The sequence below is a fragment of the Mixophyes fleayi genome, chromosome 4 (genome assembly GCF_038048845.1).
Source record: "Mixophyes fleayi isolate aMixFle1 chromosome 4, aMixFle1.hap1, whole genome shotgun sequence".
Lineage (NCBI taxonomy): Eukaryota > Metazoa > Chordata > Amphibia > Anura > Limnodynastidae > Mixophyes > Mixophyes fleayi.
In genome coordinates, this window is record NC_134405.1 from 176,175,288 (window position 1) to 176,196,164 (window position 20,877).

The 20,877-nt window shown below is 36.5% G+C and overlaps 1 protein-coding gene across 1 annotated transcript; it reads left to right on the top strand.

Annotated features, from left to right (window-relative positions):
• Positions 1 to 28: 28 nt before the first annotated feature.
• On the top strand, positions 29 to 20,100 carry CRELD2 (CRELD disulfide isomerase 2). Its single transcript, XM_075208883.1, has 10 exons — positions 29 to 329; positions 1,338 to 1,420; positions 1,666 to 1,776; positions 5,365 to 5,453; positions 7,649 to 7,825; positions 10,169 to 10,264; positions 10,484 to 10,567; positions 11,142 to 11,237; positions 18,225 to 18,365; positions 19,782 to 20,100. The coding sequence occupies exons 1-10, from the start codon at positions 183 to 185 to the stop codon at positions 19,856 to 19,858; spliced, it is 1,101 nt and encodes a 366-aa protein (XP_075064984.1). The 5' UTR covers positions 29 to 182; the 3' UTR covers positions 19,859 to 20,100.
• The last annotated feature ends 777 nt before the right edge of the window (positions 20,101 to 20,877 follow it).

Sequence of the window (20,877 nt, forward strand, 5' to 3'; positions counted from 1 at the left end):
AGGGCGGACGCGGAAGTGACAGTCTAGGTAGCCGCTTGTAATGAATCAAAGTTATGGTCTAGTGGAGGTCGGTGCTGTGTAGCACAGTACTGTGTAGTCTCTGTCATTGGTTGTGTAAAGATCAGTGTACATCCCATATTAACTGAGCTCTTTATTCATTTGTGTTATTCTTTCTTCCCATTATGGGAATCAAAGCCAAGACAGCGCCTGCTGTGTCCTTGCACTTGGCCACCTGGCTGCTCATCTTGCTGTGCTGCTCTTCTCCATCTACAGCTACTAAGAAGGACTCCTGTGATACCTGCAGAAAGTTGGTGGACAGGTTCCACAAGGTAAAAACACATAGCGGACACAACTATCTTATGCTGAAAATCCATTGATTATTTTATTTAGGATCAATAACATTCACGAAGATACATTTATTTGCATCCCACTCATAGACGTTTGTGCTTTAATTATCATCATCGACATTTATATAGCGACAGCAAATTCCGTAGCGCTTCCGTATGCAATGATATTTTATTCTAGGACAATTCTGAAATACAACTTGAATTTTATTTTCATTCATCTTGAAAGAATAGTTGTTTCAATAGTTAACGTTGGTATGAGTTTTTGATTATTACATCTTGTTATGGGAAAATATTTGTTTGTATTTTTATTAGCTGTTGTTACTATAACATTAAATACAGTCTCTAGTATTCATTGAGGCCAAAGAAAAGACTACTAGAACTTGAACGAGGGGAAATCCTGCATCAAGAACATATGTGTGACAGTATCATTTTGTGAGAACAGTGTATACATTTTGTTATCATTTGTTAGGATCATTTTACACTTAGAATTTCTCCTTTATTTGGTTACTGTTTTTTATTTATACCTGCATGATATAAGTTTTGTAACTTTTATAACTATAGTGAGATAGTTAACAGACATTTCTCTAATAGCAGGAAGCATAATTAATGTTAAAGATAATAAACACACCACATATTGTCACTGCTTTAACTTAAATTAAGTCTTGGGATCTCCTTTACTGGTCCATAATGTTATAAAAGTAATAAAATGTCCATATAATGTCAGAACTTGTGGACATTCCTCTGAAGTGTTTTAATGGAGATCCTTTGGGCTTATTTGGCAGGTTCACCTTTTTAATCTAGGGTCCCATCGAGATGGGCAGGAGTGAAAGGAAAGAGAATTTCTTGCTGCAGCTTTATATTTGAGATATACAGTTTAAATCACTTTTTACATTTCAAAATATATGTGTATTTATACAATTTTACTTTGCCTTGCTTCAATATTTGTACTAAAAACAACCCAAAGCATTTTTTTACATAATTTTTTTGCAGGGCCTAGAAGACACATCGAGAAAAAATTTTGGAGGAGGGAATACTGCTTGGGAAGAAAAAACATTATCAAAATATGAAACTAGGTATGGAAATATCTTGCAACATATTATTTTACAGAAATGTTTTACTTACTTTCTTTTACATATTTACAAATGTATTAGTTTACTACATAATTCTCCCTTTACATGACATATAGTTTGTATTATCTTCGAGGGCAACTCTTATTTTATGCTACAAAATGATTTAGGAAATTTAATATTTTTCTTTATTTTATTACTAAATTTTAAAATTGTTGTAATTATGTGTTTGCTTGTAATTTTTCTTACAGTGAAATACGCCTTGTGGAGATTATTGAAAATCTGTGTGACAGCGGGGATTTTGAGTGCAATGTCATGGTAGAAGAACATGAAGAGCAAATTGAGAAATGGTGGTTCAAATTGTAAGTTTTGGAGACATAATGGTATTTATTTCCTTCCAATGATTGTTGAAAATGAGGCTAATGATGGTCTTGTACAAAGCTTTAGAAGATGCATGGGACATAACAAGAAATGGTAATATGCATTTCTGAAAGACAGAACATTTCTTGCATTTCACACAAAATAAAGGTGACTCACAAACAGACATTTAGCCGAGCCATAGACAGAACTTAGACTGTCTGCGTGTATCTATCCTTATTCACCCTCATGAACAACTAGTGACATTTACACTTATAACCACCCATATCTCGATAAGTCAATGTGCATCACACTTTATCTGCATAAAATTGCTTTATTCTCTTTTTTTTTTTTCATTTACACCAGACAACCACTAGGTCACTTGCTAGTTGTTATTATTTGTATGGTATGCTGTAGTAATAAAGAACAATGGCAAACTGGTAATCTTTAAGAAATGTTTCCAGCATCTTATTGAATCCTTGCCACAAATAATTCAGGCTGTTGTGGGGCAAAGAGGATACTGCCTAGTGCTAGAAAGGTGCCACTGAGTTGAAGTACAAATGTGTTTCTGGAAATGTTGGTAGTTTGCAAAATACCTGTTGTAATACTATATTGTTATTGCAGTTTGCATGATAGAGCGTCTCTATTAGCTTGCACTGCATGTTTCGTGTTTATGACATGTTTCAGTACAAGGGACCTAAGAGAACATGCAAAACATAGACTGTACATTTATACTAGTTACAACCAGTTATTATATGTACATTTCACCTTGTTCCAAGACACTTCACAGATGTGAGTTTAGTAAACACAGATGTTTGTTTGTCAATCACCCTCACCTGTTTCACTTTGAAATAGACATGGTGGCAAAAATGAATCAACTGTAAAATTGTTCTCTGAAATAAGAACTAAACATCACTTAAAGAAAACTACAAAAGCTAGTAATATGTTTTCAAATTATGTTTTAAAACACAAAACCTACCTAGTTCACTTAGCACTGCATTAACCCTGTTGCTAGATAGCTATCACCCACGGAAGAGCATTTTGAAGCTGTAAAAAGCTTCAGGACTTTTTGTTCAATATTCTCCTGCACTTCTCACCAGTATAGTCACAATGTAGCGCCTGAGCATACTCTCTGAAAGTCACAAACACTAAAAAGCCAGATGATATGTTTACTAGCTCAGTAATATTGGGTAAGGCCTTTGTTGTTATAATCACTTTGGTGCTGTGATCCATGATGTTTCACTGTAGCTTTCTGGGTTGCATTTTTGTGTTGTCTATTACTCACTAGGCATCGGTAAAATATGTACGCTGACTATTATGTATATGTATAATTATCTCGCCTTTGTATTAAAAGCATGTTGTTAATAAACACATGTACTTTTATCACCAAAATTACATATTTGAAATGTCCAGATTCAAAGCAGAGAATACAGTGAATCGTAATCCAATACCAGTACACACCGATCAGCCACAACATTAAAACCACTGGCAAGTGAAGTGAAAAACATTGATTATCTCATTACAGTGGCACCTGCCATGGGGTGAGATATATTAGTCGGCAAGTGCACAGTCCGTTCTTGAAGTTGATTTGTTAAATGCAGGAATAATGGGCAAGTGTAAGTAACTGAGTGATTTTGACTAGGGCCAAATAGTAATGGCTAGGTGATTGTGTCAGAGCTTCTCTAAAACGGCAGGCCTTGTGGAGTGATCTGGGTTTGCAGAGGTTCGTAGATGCCAAAAGGTCCAAGGAAGGACAACTGGTAAACCGGCGACAGTCATGGATGCCCAAGGCTTATTGATGTGTATGGGAAGCGTAGACTATGCTGTCTGGTCCTGTCCCACAAAAGTGTTACTGTAGCACAAAGTGCTGAACTAGTTAATGCTGGCTGTGATAGAAAGGTGTCAGTAGACACAGTGCATCGCAGCTTGCTGCATATGTGGCTACGTAGCCGCAGACCGGGTTAGAATGCTCTTGCTGACTCCTGTCCACGGCCGAAAGTGCCTACAATGTAAATTCCAGAACTGGACATGGAACAATGGAAGAAGATGGTCTGATCTGATGAATTGCGTTTTCTTTTACATCATGTGGATGGCTAAGTGTTAGTCCGTTGTTTACCTGGGGAAGAGATGGCACCAGTATGCACTATAGGAACAAGTCAAGTGGGCAGAGCCAATGTGATGCTCTGGGTGATGTTCTGCTGGGAAACCATGGGTCCTGGCATTCATGTCAGTGTCACTTTGTCACGTACCACCTACCTAAAAATTGTTGCTGACCAAGTACAACGGTATTCTCTGATGGCAGTGGCCTCTTTCAGCAGTATAATGCGCCCTGCCACACTGCAAAAATTGTTTAAGAATGGTTTGAGACAAAGAGTTCATGGTGTTGACTTGGTCTCCAAATTACCCAGATCTCAATCCGATCAAGCTTCTGTGGGATGTGCTGCAAAAACAAGTCCAAGCCTCGCAGCTTACAGGACTTAAAGGACCTGCTGCTAACGTCTTGGTGCCAGATACCACAGGACACCTTCAAAGGTCATGTGAAGTCCATGCCGCAATGGGTCAGAACTGTTTTGGTGGCACGAGGGGGATCTACTCAGTATTAAGCAGGTGGGTTTAATGTTGTGGCTGATCGGTGTATATAGCAGGAAGGCTCTCCCAGTATATAAAGACTATATTTTTCTCTTATCTATCCAAACTGTATTTTATGATTGAATAATCATTTCATAACAGATTTTTTTAGCATGATAAATTAACGAGACAACCAGCCGGACTAGTTATTGCATGTATAATATTTAGCTTTGCACATTAATATTTAAGTATGGGTTTAATTCCTCTAATTATTTTGTGATATTTTATTTTCATGTTCTTCAATATATTTGGTAGCGTTTCATAAAAAAAAGCAAAGAAACTGTTTGTGTGTGTGTATAATGTTTGCTTTAACGTTTTTAGTTCATTATTATATTGGTAATGTTTAAAACAGTTTATTGATTTGGAATACACATCCTTTTGTGTAGTAATAGATTTGTTGAGTTATATTTTATTTACTTCTCTCAGGCATTACTTGGGCACACAAAAATAAGAATAGTAACATTTCAGTAGTTTTATTCTTATTAATCTCTACGCTCTAGTGCAACTTTTTCAGCTAGCAGATTATTGGTTGCTGACCTACAGGGTGTCCTATTATTTATATTGTATGTGATTTATGTAATTATACATAGGATCCTTTTCCAGGAATATGTATTTATACCGTACATTCTTCTTTCCTTATGCAAAGCATGGTCTGTGTTGCTTATTTGTAATGAACTTTTTTAATTGTTTTATTTATTTAGCTCTTTTTGTAATATGAGCACACATCTGAAAGTTACCTCCATATTTTTTATTTATCTATGAATGTTATGAATTTTCCACAGCATGGACACTTTTTGTAAAAGTTCATTGTGATTTTCTGATCTGCTGAATCTTGCATGTGGTAAGAAGTAAAAAGAAATAATGAACTTAGGGCAGGGCAGATAATTATATTTGCCATGTTGAACAAATACATAGCTATTCCAGTTTGGAGAAACTAAAACAATATGGCTTTTGATATTTAACAGGAAGGCGTATCCAGATTTATTGAAATGGTTTTGCATTGAGACTATTCAAGTTTGCTGCCCTCCTGGAATGTATGGACCTGACTGTTTAGGTAAATGACAGGGACTAAATATTTTTTCATTTTACATTTTGTGAAATATAAGCAGATACATTGAGCTGTTCGAAGTAAACACATGTGAAATAGTGACATTAACGTTCATGACATGCAAGCCTAGCACAGTTTTGGGACAAAAGCTGCTGTAACTTTCTTATGTCATGTAATTTGCTGGGAGGGCTCAGTGTCTGTGTTGTCAGATTTGCTAGGTAGAGCTGTACTATGAATTATGTAATATTAGGTCTCATTTTCTTTATTGTGACTGTTGCCTTACTACATGACAGACCTTTTAGATGTACTACTGCTACATTGCATAAGCATGTGTCTTTCAGGGGCAAACTCAAATAGTTCCAAAATAGTTGAATTTGGAACAAAGGAAAAATAAAACATAAAAAATAAAGTGCCACAATAAGCCTTCAACATAAACTATTTTACTGTAAATAATAAGTAATGAGTCACAAAATAATTTGTTATTCAAGCAGTCTAACATTATGTTATAATAAGATAGTGGTGAGGAACTAGTGATGCTATATAAATAGCTGATGATAACCAATATGTTATAGGACCCTCTATTTTAGTACTCATTATTAAAGTAAAAATCAAAGCCTGCCTCCCATATTAAAGCTTGAAAAACATAAATATATATATATATATATATAGTTATACTACTTTATTAGTCCTATAATACATTATTTATATATATATATATATATATATATATATATATATCTATCACACCGCTCTGCATCTCAACCCTGCAGACTCACCAGAAATGGAGTCTTAGGTCTATGAATCAAAACACTATATAAGATTGCTTGTGGGCAGTATCTGGCTTCACCCTGTAACCCAATAACTAATAAATGCACTTATATGCCTGAGACCTACTTACCAATTTATCTATATATATATATATATATATATATATATAAGAAAATTGCCATATAAGCCCTCACCGTTCACCAGGACAGCCAGCGAGTGATGTAATGCCTGGAAAGCGTGGCAGGAGCTGCTGCGGCCGCGCATGCGCAGCAGCTCGATTTAGTCGATGCTGAATTGTACAGCAGACGTGGTGCTATCAAAGAAGCGTCCGAGGCGGTGCTCTGTAGGGGCAATGTTTAGCCTATTTAAATACATGCTTTTGTGCCCGTTCGTGAAAGGAGGGGTTTCTGGAGAGCCAGAAATCCCCCCTGCATGCGCCCGTCTTTTTTGCACACTATTACATATGTTAAACTTTGAAAGTAAGTGTTTGTTTACAAAACCAAATATGGAAATTGCATAATTGTTGGTGTTTTTTGTTTTATTTTAACTAACTTTTTATTTTTATTTTTATTTTGATTTCCACAGTTGCTTAAGAGGAGTATAGCAATTAAATATTTAGGCGCTAAAAGGCAATTTTTTCAATTGTGTATTTTTTTTTATTTTTTTAAAAAACCAAAACATACAGGGCTTGATTCCGAGTGAGACTCAAAAAAATAAAATAGAAGTCGTACGCAAAGAGTTTGAGATGCATCCGGATCTGAAAGAGCAGCATATGTGTCCAAATTACTACACCCCTTCAGATATTTACATCTCACTTGCGGCTATGTAATAAATCTTTTAATTTACATGTTACAAACACAAATGTTGTGAAGCATTATTTTATCTTGAATAACCTATCTAAAAAAGCAATAACAACTTCCTGTCATATATTCGAAAAAAAAAAAAATATTGGTAAAACACACTTGTAAAATCCTAATCTATGGCCGAGCAACTACTGAAGTAACAATAAGCATCTGCAAATCATTTGCAAACCTATATTTACAAGCGTCATCATCTGCACCTTACACCTGCCATTGACCACCCGCAAATAAAATTATTTGTTCTGCCGTATCTGCATTTTTCCCCTAGGCTAAATCGATTGAGAGAACACCCCTTTCCCACCCCCTCAGCCCTATTCAGTTGTATCGAGTCATAAGTGCCAAAAGTCGTAGGACTGCATAGCAGCATATATGTACATCCGCTTTCTGGGCATGCGCAGTTCAGAAATACGCAAGACCTGCTGTGCAAGCTGACATACTTCTCACTCTGAATCAGGCATCAATGTATTCATTGGCTAAATAAAAATAAAATAAAACCTTTTAAACTTTAGAATGATAGTATACATTTTATTATATATTAAAATAGATAATTCTAAACGCTTTGTATTTTTCTAGCTTGTGTAGGTGGATCAGAACGGCCATGTCATGGGAATGGTGTTTGTAGTGGTGAAGGCACCAGAGGTGGAGATGGATCTTGCAGCTGCAAGGCAGAGTATACAGGAACATTTTGTCTTGAATGTGCAGATGGATACTACAGTTCTGAAAAAAATGACACCCATTCTGTTTGCACTGGTAATTTTTATTCACATTATCTGAATATACATTATAATAATATTGCTTTTCAGTTATAGTTGCGGATTCATACCTAATCTAACCAATTTATAGCAAACTGAGCCAGCAGAGGAAGGACACACAGTTATGATAAATGGTAAAGGACAGTTATGGTTGTCAGCAGCTCTTTTAAGATTTCTACAATGACTAGTTCATGCTTTGAGTCTCTCATTGTTCTAACCACACTACACCACTGGTCGGTGCTCAAAAATGCCAGTTGCCAATGGCTGTTTTATTATTGGAGGCTGATAGTGCTGCTACTTAACAATAACCACCCACATTTTCCCCACCAATTGTTATTCCGCAACCTTCTGTATCATGGGATTCCCACTCCTCATATATTGGAATCTCATTTGGGGAGGGCCATCTTTACCTTCTGTTTCATGTCATTGTATGTCATTTGTGTTTTGTCAGGTCATGAAACCCTCAGTATACAGCGCTGCATAATATATTGGTGCTTTGTAAATAAAGAGATAACAATCAACTGAATTTTTTAAAATTTCTGAAGTTAAACCTTAATCTTTTAACATGCATTTTTTATGCCATTTAAGCTCATTAAAATAGAAATCATTATATCATTGACTGCACAGATTTGTATTTTTAAGGGTTTAGCTGGTAACGCTTAAGGCTAAATTCTGTGAGATGCACAACATTTTCCCGGCAAATATGGATTGAAAATATTCTGAGGAACACATTTATAACTTCACTTCTCTCTAGTTTCTATGTTTTATATTTCAGAGTTGTGCCTTAAAAGTCTGCTTTTTGTAATTTACTGGCTGTGTCTTTAAAACATATGGTCTAATTTGCTGTACATGCAAAAACTAAAATGATACATTTTGAAACGATACATTTTGTGAGCTAAATGTATATATTTTACTTAAAACCTTTCGAAACTACTTTATCATTCACTCTATAATACAGAAAGTCAGACTGTCACATTTGTATACATAAAGAAGCCGATCAAACAACTATGGACAGACGGGTGTAATGTAAATTATTACATTGAGTTTAATGACCAGATATTGATCAATCGCTTTGTCAAAGTTTTGAAATTAAACCAGGAGCCACATATCGATTGTGGTATGAAGGGATCCATAGACTGTAAGCTTGCGAGCAGGGCCTTCTCACCTCTTTGTCTGTTTTACCCAGTTTTTTTATTAGTTTACTATGGTTGTCCCCAATTGTAAAGTGCTACGGAATATGTTGGCGCTATATAAATAAATGATGATGATAAAGGGAGTACCATTTGATAATAGCAGTGTTAAATGTACTTTGATCCATTGTACCAGATTTCTCAGTTACATTGCACTTTGATTAAACTCATAATTGCACATGCCGTTTTGTTTTTTTCAATTGCAAAACAAGAGTCTGCTTCCCCTGCCATCTGTAGGCTGGTGTAACATGTGCAATATAATTGTCAAATTATTCTTCAAGAAACTTCTTTAGTGACACATGGAAGTGAGTGGGAAGCATGATTGCCCTGTCACACAAGAGATACTTTAGTTTTTGCTGGTGTCGCACACGTATTTTTGAGCGTCATTCTGAAGCTAATTTATTGAGTGCTAGAGGTGGGTTTTCCTGCTCCACAAGCGCTTCAGATAGATGCTGCATTTTAATTGCTGAAGGTCTGTCATGTGACAGGTTAATTGAGATTCCCTTTTACTTCAGTGCATCACTAAATGAGAAGAATCTGCATTCATAATAGTGTCATGTGTTAGCCCTAACATAGCACTGTTCAGTTCATTAGCATTTTCTTGGAGCAGTTGCACCTGTATGCTTGTTGTATAAGGCAGGGTTAGCTAATACCAGTGGCAAACTATCACATTGTTTTAAATCCTCTGAAAACATGCTCTCTCTGGACTGGAGTGGAAGGAACATAGAAAAAGCTGATAGTTTTACACCTACCTAGACTTTACTTTAATAAACGCTATGCAAAATTCTTGTACTGCAAATGTGACAGTTCCTCTTTAAATTGAAGAACATTTTACATTTATTTCCAGTTAGAATAGTACAAATCAGACTAGTATGTCGCTGAAAACTTCTCTGCCTTTACAGTGATGAAAAGTCCAGCTCAGTGCATGATAAGGTTGTGGTTTACACATCGGTCAAGGAAGTGGGTTTCCTTGACCTGTGACAAGATCGCAACTGATATGAAGTGAAAAACACACGCACTGTAAATAGTTTTTGTATGCTTATTTTGAAAATGTAAGTACTTCTATAGTATGTCAGACTCCTAGCAAAGCTTATTGGCAATTCTGCAAAGTATCCCTTCAAAATACAGACATATATCTCTTCTATTTCTAGTTTGTCATACAGCCTGTGAAACATGTCATGGGCCATCTAATAAAGACTGTAAAGCGTGTAAAGATGGATGGGTGGAAGAAGATGGAAGCTGTGTAGGTTAGTATCATTTGTGCCATTTTATTCAGAAATGAAAGTAGTATACTTTAACAGGTTTGGTGGGACAGTAACAATTTTGAGGGACTTTCCCGATGACCAGCACAGCCGAGTGGTAGCTGGTTAATATTAATCTAGTGTAATTCGCTTTACATAATGTTTAATTTTGTCAATCTTTTTAAATCTTTAACATTTCTTTCTGATCTTTTGTTTTTAATATAGACAGCAATGAATGTGCAGCAGAAAAATCTCCTTGTAAAGAGAACCAATATTGCTTGAACTCAGAAGGAAGTTTTTCATGTCACAGTGAGCATCTTATACCTACCTAAATCATTTATTTCTGAATACCCTTCTGTATTTCAAGTGCATTTGACTTGTGTCACAGCAAAGTACTGTATTAAATCCTTATCTCTTCCTCTAATGGGATGTTTTCAGTATTGAAGTGATTGAAGATAAGACAACCTTTAGCCATTCAGACCATTGGAATGTTCACAGCAGAACATAGTATTTCAGGAAATCGTTGTGCTGATCTTCTATAAGGCAATGACCTGTCCCCTTATGTGATTATGTTATTGAGGACAATGGTGCATATGATAGGGTCAGTGTTATGATGTAAGGAGAGGAATATAGGCCATATACTGAGAGAGTAAGAGCAGGCTCCCTCAACAGCACAGAATAATGTTGTGAGGTTCCAGACAAACTGATGTGAGAAGATTGTGCTCTGAAACGCACTTCTGTATGAAAAGAGGTCCTTACATCTAATTTATTAAGTTTTCTTATGTTGATTCAACTGAGTATTAAATAGGTTTACTCATGATTATTGGTAGCTTTATGCAGTAATGTACATATAATGATTTAAGCTTGATCTGTTTCATATTAGAATGTGATGAAAGCTGCTCAGGATGCTCTGGTGAAGGTGCAGATAAATGTACAGAATGCAGCACTGGGTTTGTGTTACAAGATGACAAATGTACAGGTAAGTACAATTTTATGTGTGTTTTTGACAATTTCAAGATCCACCTTTTTCTATCAGCCTGTATGTACTCCTAAACAGGCCTTGCACATTTTTAGATTATTTATTTTGAGAGGTTGAATTATCCTGGTGGATCTCACTCAAGTAATGTCTTGTGAAACATCTTAATTTTTGCATGTAAATCTTGAGGAAATGTGTGTTCAATTTCTTGATTTAGACTAGACTGGTCCCAAGACTGAGATGAAAGATAGGGCCACATATTTATCAGACTGTATGCAAAGAGAAAAAGTTCAACATACAGAACAAGTGAAGTGAAACTGTGCAGTGGGTCAATACTTAAAAACAAGGGTATTTTAGCAGGCAAATACTTTCAGGAAGTAATAATAAAAAAACAAAAAACAAAACAGTATCCTATGAATTTTACTTTTTCTGGGCAATTTTAGCGCTCTGATTGGCAGAACACCGTTTTATCTGGTTCTAGTAATCCTGTTTTATAAACATTATGCTGCATACACCGAACTAAAACCAGTAGAAATTATGATGTTTGCAATTAATTTCATCCTCCGTATTTGTCATATGACCAGCAATATACATGTCTGTTTTAATTAATTTCAGACTAAGTACTGCACCATATTGCACATGCACACCAAACAGTTATATATGTGTGGTTTTTTTTTTACATGAATGAGGCACAAAAATCAGAAGCCATTTTTATATTTTTGCCAGTAGAAGATGAAAAAAATAGATGATTTTGGTTGCTAGTATGCAAAACAGAGTCCCATTCTACTGACTAGTATACAAAGCAGAACTTTTTCTGTTGAGTAGTATAAAGGACAATCTCCACTTGTAATGCTCCCTGGGACGTAAGTACGTGAATGTCACAACCCTTGTTATGTGTGAGAAGTGTACCACCTTAAGGGATATATTGAGTGAGTGGGATCTGAGGATTTAAGGAAGGTGGGAGAGAGGGGACCCTTAGGGAAGCACTTTCTGGAATCTTTGGAGATCAGTAAATTATTCCAGTTCAAGTCTAAATTTGATACCCCCTCTGTTGTAATCTGGTCAAGTGACATTGAGTGACCATGACTGCTCTGTCGGTCTGAGTCTAGCCTATTGCTATTTCAGGTCTAATAAATGCTGCTTAGATTCGAGAGTGTCTGACTTCCTAGAAGGGGAGTGGAGGCTCTAGAAGGCAGGAGAGACCCCCTGATGCTGCAGAGAGTGTTCTAAAACCGAGTGGACAGTTGGGTGTTAATCTGCCCTGCATGTAAGTCAAGTGGTACAAGCATGGGTGCTTGCTTTGATATGTACCTGGAAGGTTCAAGACTGTATTTGATAATATACTAAGTGTAGCCAAGAGCAGAATGAGGTCAAACCAGTACCTGGAGTCATGTAAAGGCAGAAAGAGTTCGAGTTTAAGATAACACACTAACACCCTCAAGGCAAATGGGATAAACACTCTTTGTGTTCATTTCTCTGGGAGGCTTTGTAAACTGTCAGTAACACCTATTAGACAGCCCCAGTGCTTTAATGGTCTATTACGGCCAGGCAGCTGCTTGTATAGTGCATGCTGATTGGCTGCCAGTCTACTGTACAGGCAGCTTTCTATTGCAGGGGTTTTTAACCTTTTTGTGTATTGTATCCTCTTATGATGGTAAATGTTTACCAAGTGCCACAGTTGTTTATCAATTTTTTTTTTCAAATACTGCCTAATTTGTTTATATGTTTTGCAGGTGACTCTTTGGGGGGTATTCAATTGTCGGTGGAAACGGCTAAAATCCCGTGGTCCGCGCACTATTACCGTTATTACGGTAAAAGTGCACGGAAAAACTGTTACTACGGTAATTTTCTCGCTGGATTTCAGCTCGCAGCTCCCTGAGCCGCGAGCTGTAATCCAGCTAACTACTACCGTAATAACGGCAGTAGTTTTTAGGTGGCGGGATTTCATAACAATTGAATACCGCCCTTTATGTTCTTGAATAAAACAAAATAGAAGGTGTATTATTTTAAACATTTATTTCTTATTATATATTAAACTATTATTTTGAATTAAATTAAACTCTCTTTGATGTACCCTTGGGGTACCTGTGCCACATATTTAGATACCCTGGTCTAGTGCTATTAGTTAATTAATTATAGTGGTTCATACTGTTAAGAACTTGTATGACTCTCTAGTCATGACAGTCAGGGTAATTTTATTTATTTTAAAAACTGTGGACTTGTTTATAAAGTCTTTACAATTTAATAATTAAATTGTTTTTTTCCCCGTATACTTTTGTACATCCTTTAGGCCATTCTGACTCTGATGAAATGCATTTTTCACTGGTCTCTAATAGTAATTCAGCATCCATATCCTCTTATTCCCCAGGGAAAACATATAAGTGTGCTCTGTATTTGTAGCGCATGCGAGGCTACAGCGTCTACCATAGACTGATTCTCAAACACTTACTCCTTGTACTAGCAGCATGAAGTTTGGTGTCAGTTTGTCAATGTATGATAGTTTAGAATGCACTTTCCAAGTGAGGCATGTCCAACTGTTGTCACCCAAGTGGCACACTAAATATAAATAAAGCTCACGGCACAGAATCGTTTGGCGGTTCTGCATGGATCCTGTGCAATCAAAATGTTGTTGGTGCAACAATATAGCATTTTTTTTTTCTAAGTAAAATCAGCTTTAGGTTAGAGCTTGTTATTCATTTGGTCTATCTTGAGCTGAAATATAGGACACATACCACCCCTTGTTGAACACTTGTACACTTAACCATTAAACTTGACTTTTATGTCCCCAAACAATCCGATCAAACCTTAGAAGACTAGAGAATAAAACAAAAATATTAAAAGGGCTTCTATTTATTGAACATCTTCATCTTTATTGTGTTCCACATTGTGTTACTGGATTAAATATTGGGATTGTCAGTCTGCATAAAAGTAAGCAACTGAACATATGATATGGTGCATTTACCATTTGTGTGAAATTTCTGCCACCTGTCGCTGTAAAGGAAGGTTATATAGGGTATACTTGTGTAAAAGAGGCTGGCAGTATTTGGTATTTAATCATAATGACATTAGGTTTTCCTCAGTGGCTAATAAAGCTGGTTAAACATGATTTACCAATTGGTTAACAGATACAATTACAGCCTACCCTTTATTCAAAAAGTTTTCATAGTGTCTGTTATCAGTTGGTTAAATAGGGACTTGTCTTGTAAGCAGGTCCTGTGTCCACCAGAGGGCACTGATTTATATGTTTGTGTCTCTTCTATCGGTGTAATACAGTACAGGGACCATTATTTTAAAGCTACTAAACCTAAACTAAATGTTGGCTTCTATAAAAGAGTTTGCTAATCACATTCACAAATCTATTTGTGAACTGAAGGTATTTGGGACAAAATATTGATTGTGGGGAAATATTTTCCTATGCATAGCAGACTTCCTGTCAGTTATCCCACTGAAGGTCAGAGCAGCGAGCCCTTGGCCATCTTTAGCCGAAATGGTTGAAAACAAAGTGCCAATGCAGAGTAAAATGTTTTCAAGTTCTATCAAGGCATTTGACTTTTTCTTTCTTTTTTCATGTCTAATAATGTTATTAGAAGCTCAGTTTCATATATGACTACTTGTCATGTTATGTTTGCATATGATTATTCTTATAAAAATCACAATAGAAACAAAAGTGGAGATTATTCAACAATATTACAAGGTTTGAGTTGGTTTACATTAAAAGGTTAGAAAAGGAAATGCAAATAAAGACCACTCACGGCGGAGGCCGTGGCTTGGTGTAGTATGAAGTAGGACGTGGGTTTCCTGCTCTCCTGCAAATATCCGTTATCGCATCCTTAAATCGACTTGCTGCTTCTGCCAGATAAAAGAGTCCTGGATATCCCTCCTGCATTTGTAACCACTTTTGACTTTGTTTCAGCCCTGTTTTTGCCACGACAGACAAGTCTCTACAATCCTGGAAGTCTGAGAGCTGGGACTGGACCTGCTTGTCAGCGGTTATGTGATGCTACTCCTTCCTTCTGGTCATCCTTCCCTCCCACTCAGACCCGACAGCTCCGAGCTGTCCTCCCGTGTAGGGCAGGTGCGTCCTCTGCACCGCATCTGCCCTACACGGCTCCTGCCCTGCCAACGGAACCAAGTGTTGAGATTGTGTTGCATGTGCTGGGAAGCGCGGCCTGCTCAATTACCTGATGCACTTCGGGAGCGTTCCACATATCTCCACTTCTTTGCTGCTAGACAGTGCACTGTGGAATCGGCTGTACCTGCAGTTAGGGCCGCAGGGAGGTCTGTCTCGCCGCAAATATACAAAGCTTTACAATTTGATAGGAGTTCACTAATGGTATCTGCCATCTTGGATTCGGCCAGCAATGGACAGCATGCAGTGTCCCCCCTGTCACACTTGTTACGCCCCCCTGAATAGATTCTCCTCCTCACCTTCCTCTATGCTACCTGGAGATTCCTTTTGTTCTGAGTGCCTTCATCCCAGTGTTCAGAGCGCCTGTACATGCCATTAGCAGTTTGGTGCTCCTTTGCCTTCCATTTTATGCCTCAACAGCCACCATCAACATATGCACCAGCTGCTTTGGATGTACTGGCTCCTTATATGATGCCTAGATCTGTGTGAGTATTAACATGATTTTTTAGATTTGAACCATCATTTGTTTCTATAAAACATTCCTGTTTGACCATTGGACAGTGTATATGACATCCGTACCTGCCTGACTACTATTGATACGTGGTGGTTCCTTTATGTCCTGTAGGACTGTCCACTGTTGCGCTCAAGATCCATTATTGTGACTATAGTTCCCAATCCGGGAGTACACACATTACATACTGAGGGTATACCCTTTGTGTTCTCAGCGTGCACTGCCCTTACTTCTGGGAGACTGCTAAATATGATATTTGCACCTACTCTGAGCCCAAGCCGTTGCCGAACAACTAGACGCGACCGTATCATTGGAGGCAGGCGCCCGTTCATGTGCAGAAGCGAAAGCATAGGGATGGTGCCTGACTCCCATCAGGTGTGCCATCATGTACCTTTATTGCCAAGATCCTGCATTTCAAAGAATTTATACTGTAAGCCCCAACGGGGCAGGGACTGATGTAAGTGAGTTCTCTGTACAGCGCTGTGGAATTAGTGGCGCTACATAAATAAATAAATGATGATAATATAGCTAATACTGGTTGTATAGTTTAAGAAGTTGGATTGTTGCTATAGTTGTAAAGGTTGCATTGTTTTATAACTTGATAACTTCATATCTTGAGTGGTATAAAATAGGCGATTAAAAAAATGACAACCAGGGAGCCACATGCTGTTAGCATGTGCTCTCAACAAAGCATGATATGAGGTCAGCCATTTTAAGTAGTGACTTTGCACAAGGAAGTTTTATTAAGCTGTGAAGTTGTATTGGTAAGATTTGTCTGAAAGATAAGTTTTATTGTGAGTAATAAAGTATATGTATATTGAGTGCAATTAGGATCACTATATGTAAGGTGAATATAACGCAGGCAACATGGGAATGAATTCTTAGATACATGCACTTACAGACATATACACATATACACACACACACACACACACACACACACACAACATGATTAAGACATACACAATTAGCAAGAAATTAATAAGTTACTGTACCTACACACAGATTGACATCTAATATATGTACCATGTGTATGGTTGTTATTGAAATTTTAGTATTATATTATTGTACAAGTAAAGATCCTGTTTAATACATGTATATCTGTGTTATGAATATGAATTTGTAATGTCTTGATACAGGAGATATTATATATATATATATAGAACTCTGTGAGATACAGCAAATTAGGTTTAAAGGACTGAAGTAGGCGTTCATAAAAGGGAAAGTGTGAAAGCATGTGGTTATGTAACGACCCTATCCGGGAACAGTATATGAAGATAGCGTGTGCAATTAAGGTGTAACGTGGGATCTTTTACAATATGTCTGGAAAATAATTTGTCCTTTTTAAATGACCACAATTAGTCTTTTAGGATGTAGGATTGATATTTATTTTTTGTCTGTTCTTTTTATGTTGTTTTTGTAATGTTTGTTTGACCACTCATGGTAATCAAATAATACCAATTAATCAATCCCTTTGCAAGGGAAATTGAACAAAACTCATTGCTTAGTATGGCAGTCACATGACCACAGGTCCACTTTAAGACATTCATGTGGCCAGTGAAATGATTACACACATGAGCCTCCATACTTGTTTTCAAAACATGAAGGGTAACAATGTTTTTTTTTTTGGTTTTTTTTTTATATGACCCAGGAGATCTTCGCAACACATTAATTAGTGAAGCAACTTGCTTAAAAAAGGAGGCCCCTTTTTTGGATAGAATGGTCTTTTATCTTCCTTAGACACCAGGGTGCTAAGATAAAGGTTCATTAAGGGTCTCTTATTCAGTCTTCATCACCAGGATGTCTAATAGTGGTCCCCTTATCCATGTGGTCTCGGGTCAACTGCACATTTTGCCCTTTTATTAAAACAGCCTTAAATGACCACAATCCAATGTCAAAAGAATAATCAATCTCCATTGCCACTTTTTCAGCAAATTTCTTCTTTGGTAATGTCCCTAAGATAGTGTTTATACAGATTGTGGGGGGTTCATCTTCGAGTGTTTCTACCTGATGTGTGGTGAGAACTAACCATATTAATGCTCAGCCTTTGCATAGTAATTCTTCCCATTTGTGAATAACCCATTGTTAACAGTCTAAGTGTATCCCTTAGAAATACTGCACTATGTCTGTTCAAGACTGTGCAGAAGTACTTGTCTTAAATGAAATTGCAACAAGCTCCTTTTTCTTAATATGGAATTGAATATGGTTTCTAAATTGGCTGATTTATTTTCTTGTATACTGCTATTTTACATTTATTTTACATGTTATGTTGTATACCATCTGCTTCTGCTAATTAGTGTTTTCATAAGTGTATAAATAATATTAATGTAAATATATTTTTCCTTTTCAGATATTAATGAGTGTGATAATTCTGAGACAGTTTGTACATCGGACAATGAGGATTGTTTGAACATTCCTGGTAGCTATAAATGTATTTGTACTGAAGGATTTGAAGAGGAGGATGGAAAATGTGTAGAGATTTTAAAACCAGGTAATATTTAATAATCCTAACTTGGAAACTAGATATAACATTAATTTACAGAATACATTTTTTTTTTAGTTTTTCTATCTGTACCAACTCTCAGAATAGGGATATGTCAAGAGTCAAAGACTATTGAATTTTATAGTCAATGACTTGACCCCATCCTAATGTATGAAATTATGCTATGACCTACTTCCCACTAATGTTCTCATGTCCCAGAAGCCTGAACTGTAAAATGGAATTCATGGTAAGCAGTGTACTTTTTAACAAAACAAACATTAATAAACCCAAAGTGTAATTCTTCTTACATTGGTTAGATACACTCTCTAGGATATTGGGCTGTTGGGCCAGGATATACTAAACCAGCCCCACCCAGATGGCAAATGACCGGTTAGAGGAGGGATATTCTTGTGTCCCCTGCTGGAACTTTTAGAATAATCCTGCATGTGGAAACTAATACTATAATGTTGTAACTTGGTTAAACCATTTATAATGTTTGAACGTGGTTTAGGCCTTGCGACTCCTCTGGCCATGTCACCACCCAAGGGCAAATATGGAGGAGATAGTGAAAATGTGCCATTTCTTCCTACACAATTACCTTAATACATCCATATATTTTTTAATTTAACAAAGTAGCTAAAAGAAAAGTAGTTACATTAGCAGTCGTGTATTACTACTACTTTGAGTATGTTTTTTTTTTTTTAATTTTGGGCTATATGAGCTTCAACATACTGGTATTTGCTACCAAAATATCTGCGCCACTTTTTTATTAAAGTTTTATTAAAGGTCTCATTGAAGTAGCTACAACATTTGTAAGTTAAATAGTTGATGTTCAGCTAATCCTTATCAACACAACATTTAGTTATCAGAGGATGTCACACTGCAAAATGCCTTGGGTTTGCACTGGTGCACCTAGATTTTCTGTCCAGCGCACTTCAAAGTGTATGCCTTGTCTGGTGACACACCTTCACAACCTAGAAGTGTACCTAAATGTGGCACACAGCAAAGGACGCCCCTAAAGCTGCATCCTTCCCCCCTCTATCTGTTACAATAATCTTGCTTTGAAATCCCCTTTATTGCTCCATAAAATAAGGTACACCACTACACCTGCTTCATTTTTGCGTAAGGAGCGCTTTTACTCTGCCAGATTCCTCCCCTTTATCTGTGTAACTGGGTAAAAATCTTGGCATACTTGCACAAATTTTGGTGCACACTGGTCCAATGCTATATAGTTAAAAATGTAGATTTTTATTGTTTTTTAAATTCTTTAGTCTACTGCAGCAACATTCATATAGACGTTTAGCTGAAATACAATTAGCTTTGTATTCCATGTTTGAAAAATATTGAATAACCTCTTGAAAATGAATGAGATGTTGAAACATGGTTATCCATATTCAGTCATGTTACTACTTTTTATTCCTTTAGATGATGAAGCCGATAATAGAGAAAATCTTACAATTAGCACAATACAAGACTCTGTGGATGTGCATGAGGACCTCTAATCTTCATCAGTTTATTAATTTAAATATTGTTTTAAGTTATTGAACTCCAACCTCTACAATCAAGATACTGTGGACACTATATTTGTTATATGAACAACAGGTTTGTCAACCTGCTGTAAATTCCATTTTATCTGGTATTCAGATTGGATTTGCCCTAAACGCTGCACACTTGTCTTTCTGATAAAAACAAAATGGGTCTTATATTTTAAAATTGTACTTTCTAATAAACATTCATTATATGAGCATGTATGTTGTTATTTTTTTACTCTTATTTATGCTTTACTCTCCTAATTTTTGTTTTGCATTCAATTACGATTTTGTGTTGACTGGGTTTTTTTCAGTTATAGGTTATCCTGTGTGCCAAGATGAATGACAACGAAAAAAAAAGCAAAACGGTGCAGCATGAAGTCTGTGGAGCTAACTATTATTATTTATTTATTTTTAATTTATAGAAATATCTACAAAAGCATACATTTGTATAGATAAAGCGGTACAAATGTTAGTCTGGGCAGATATTTCTAAGAAAAGTCTAAACAAAAACAAACTATAATATAGTCTATTAGTAACTTAAATTATTCTTACATAAGTGCTATTCAGTCTTGACAAACAATTAAAGGGTATGTCTCAAACACTGGATATCAGTTTACCACCATGTTAGATAAGAGAGGGTGCATATCAATTCTTATTATATATAAAATTAATATTTGGAATGATGTAACCAGACATATGGGTAATTACCATAGTATACAGCATGTTTAAACTTAGAGCCACCCCTCTATGGTGGCCTGTTAATGAAGGAAGGTACTGCTGTCTTAAGTTTATTCAACCCTAGCGGTCTTCTCTTTTTAATTTGACAGAACCACCCCAAGAAAATCTGTCCTAAGACAGAGAGCTATTTAACAGTTTCAACGATAGTCTTCTTGGGTGAGTTAGAGCAGTGTAAGTGTGTAGCTACTTCCCCTACTGGCCAGGAACAACAATCTCCATGGCATGGTTTGTTCATGGCGATGAAGATTTTA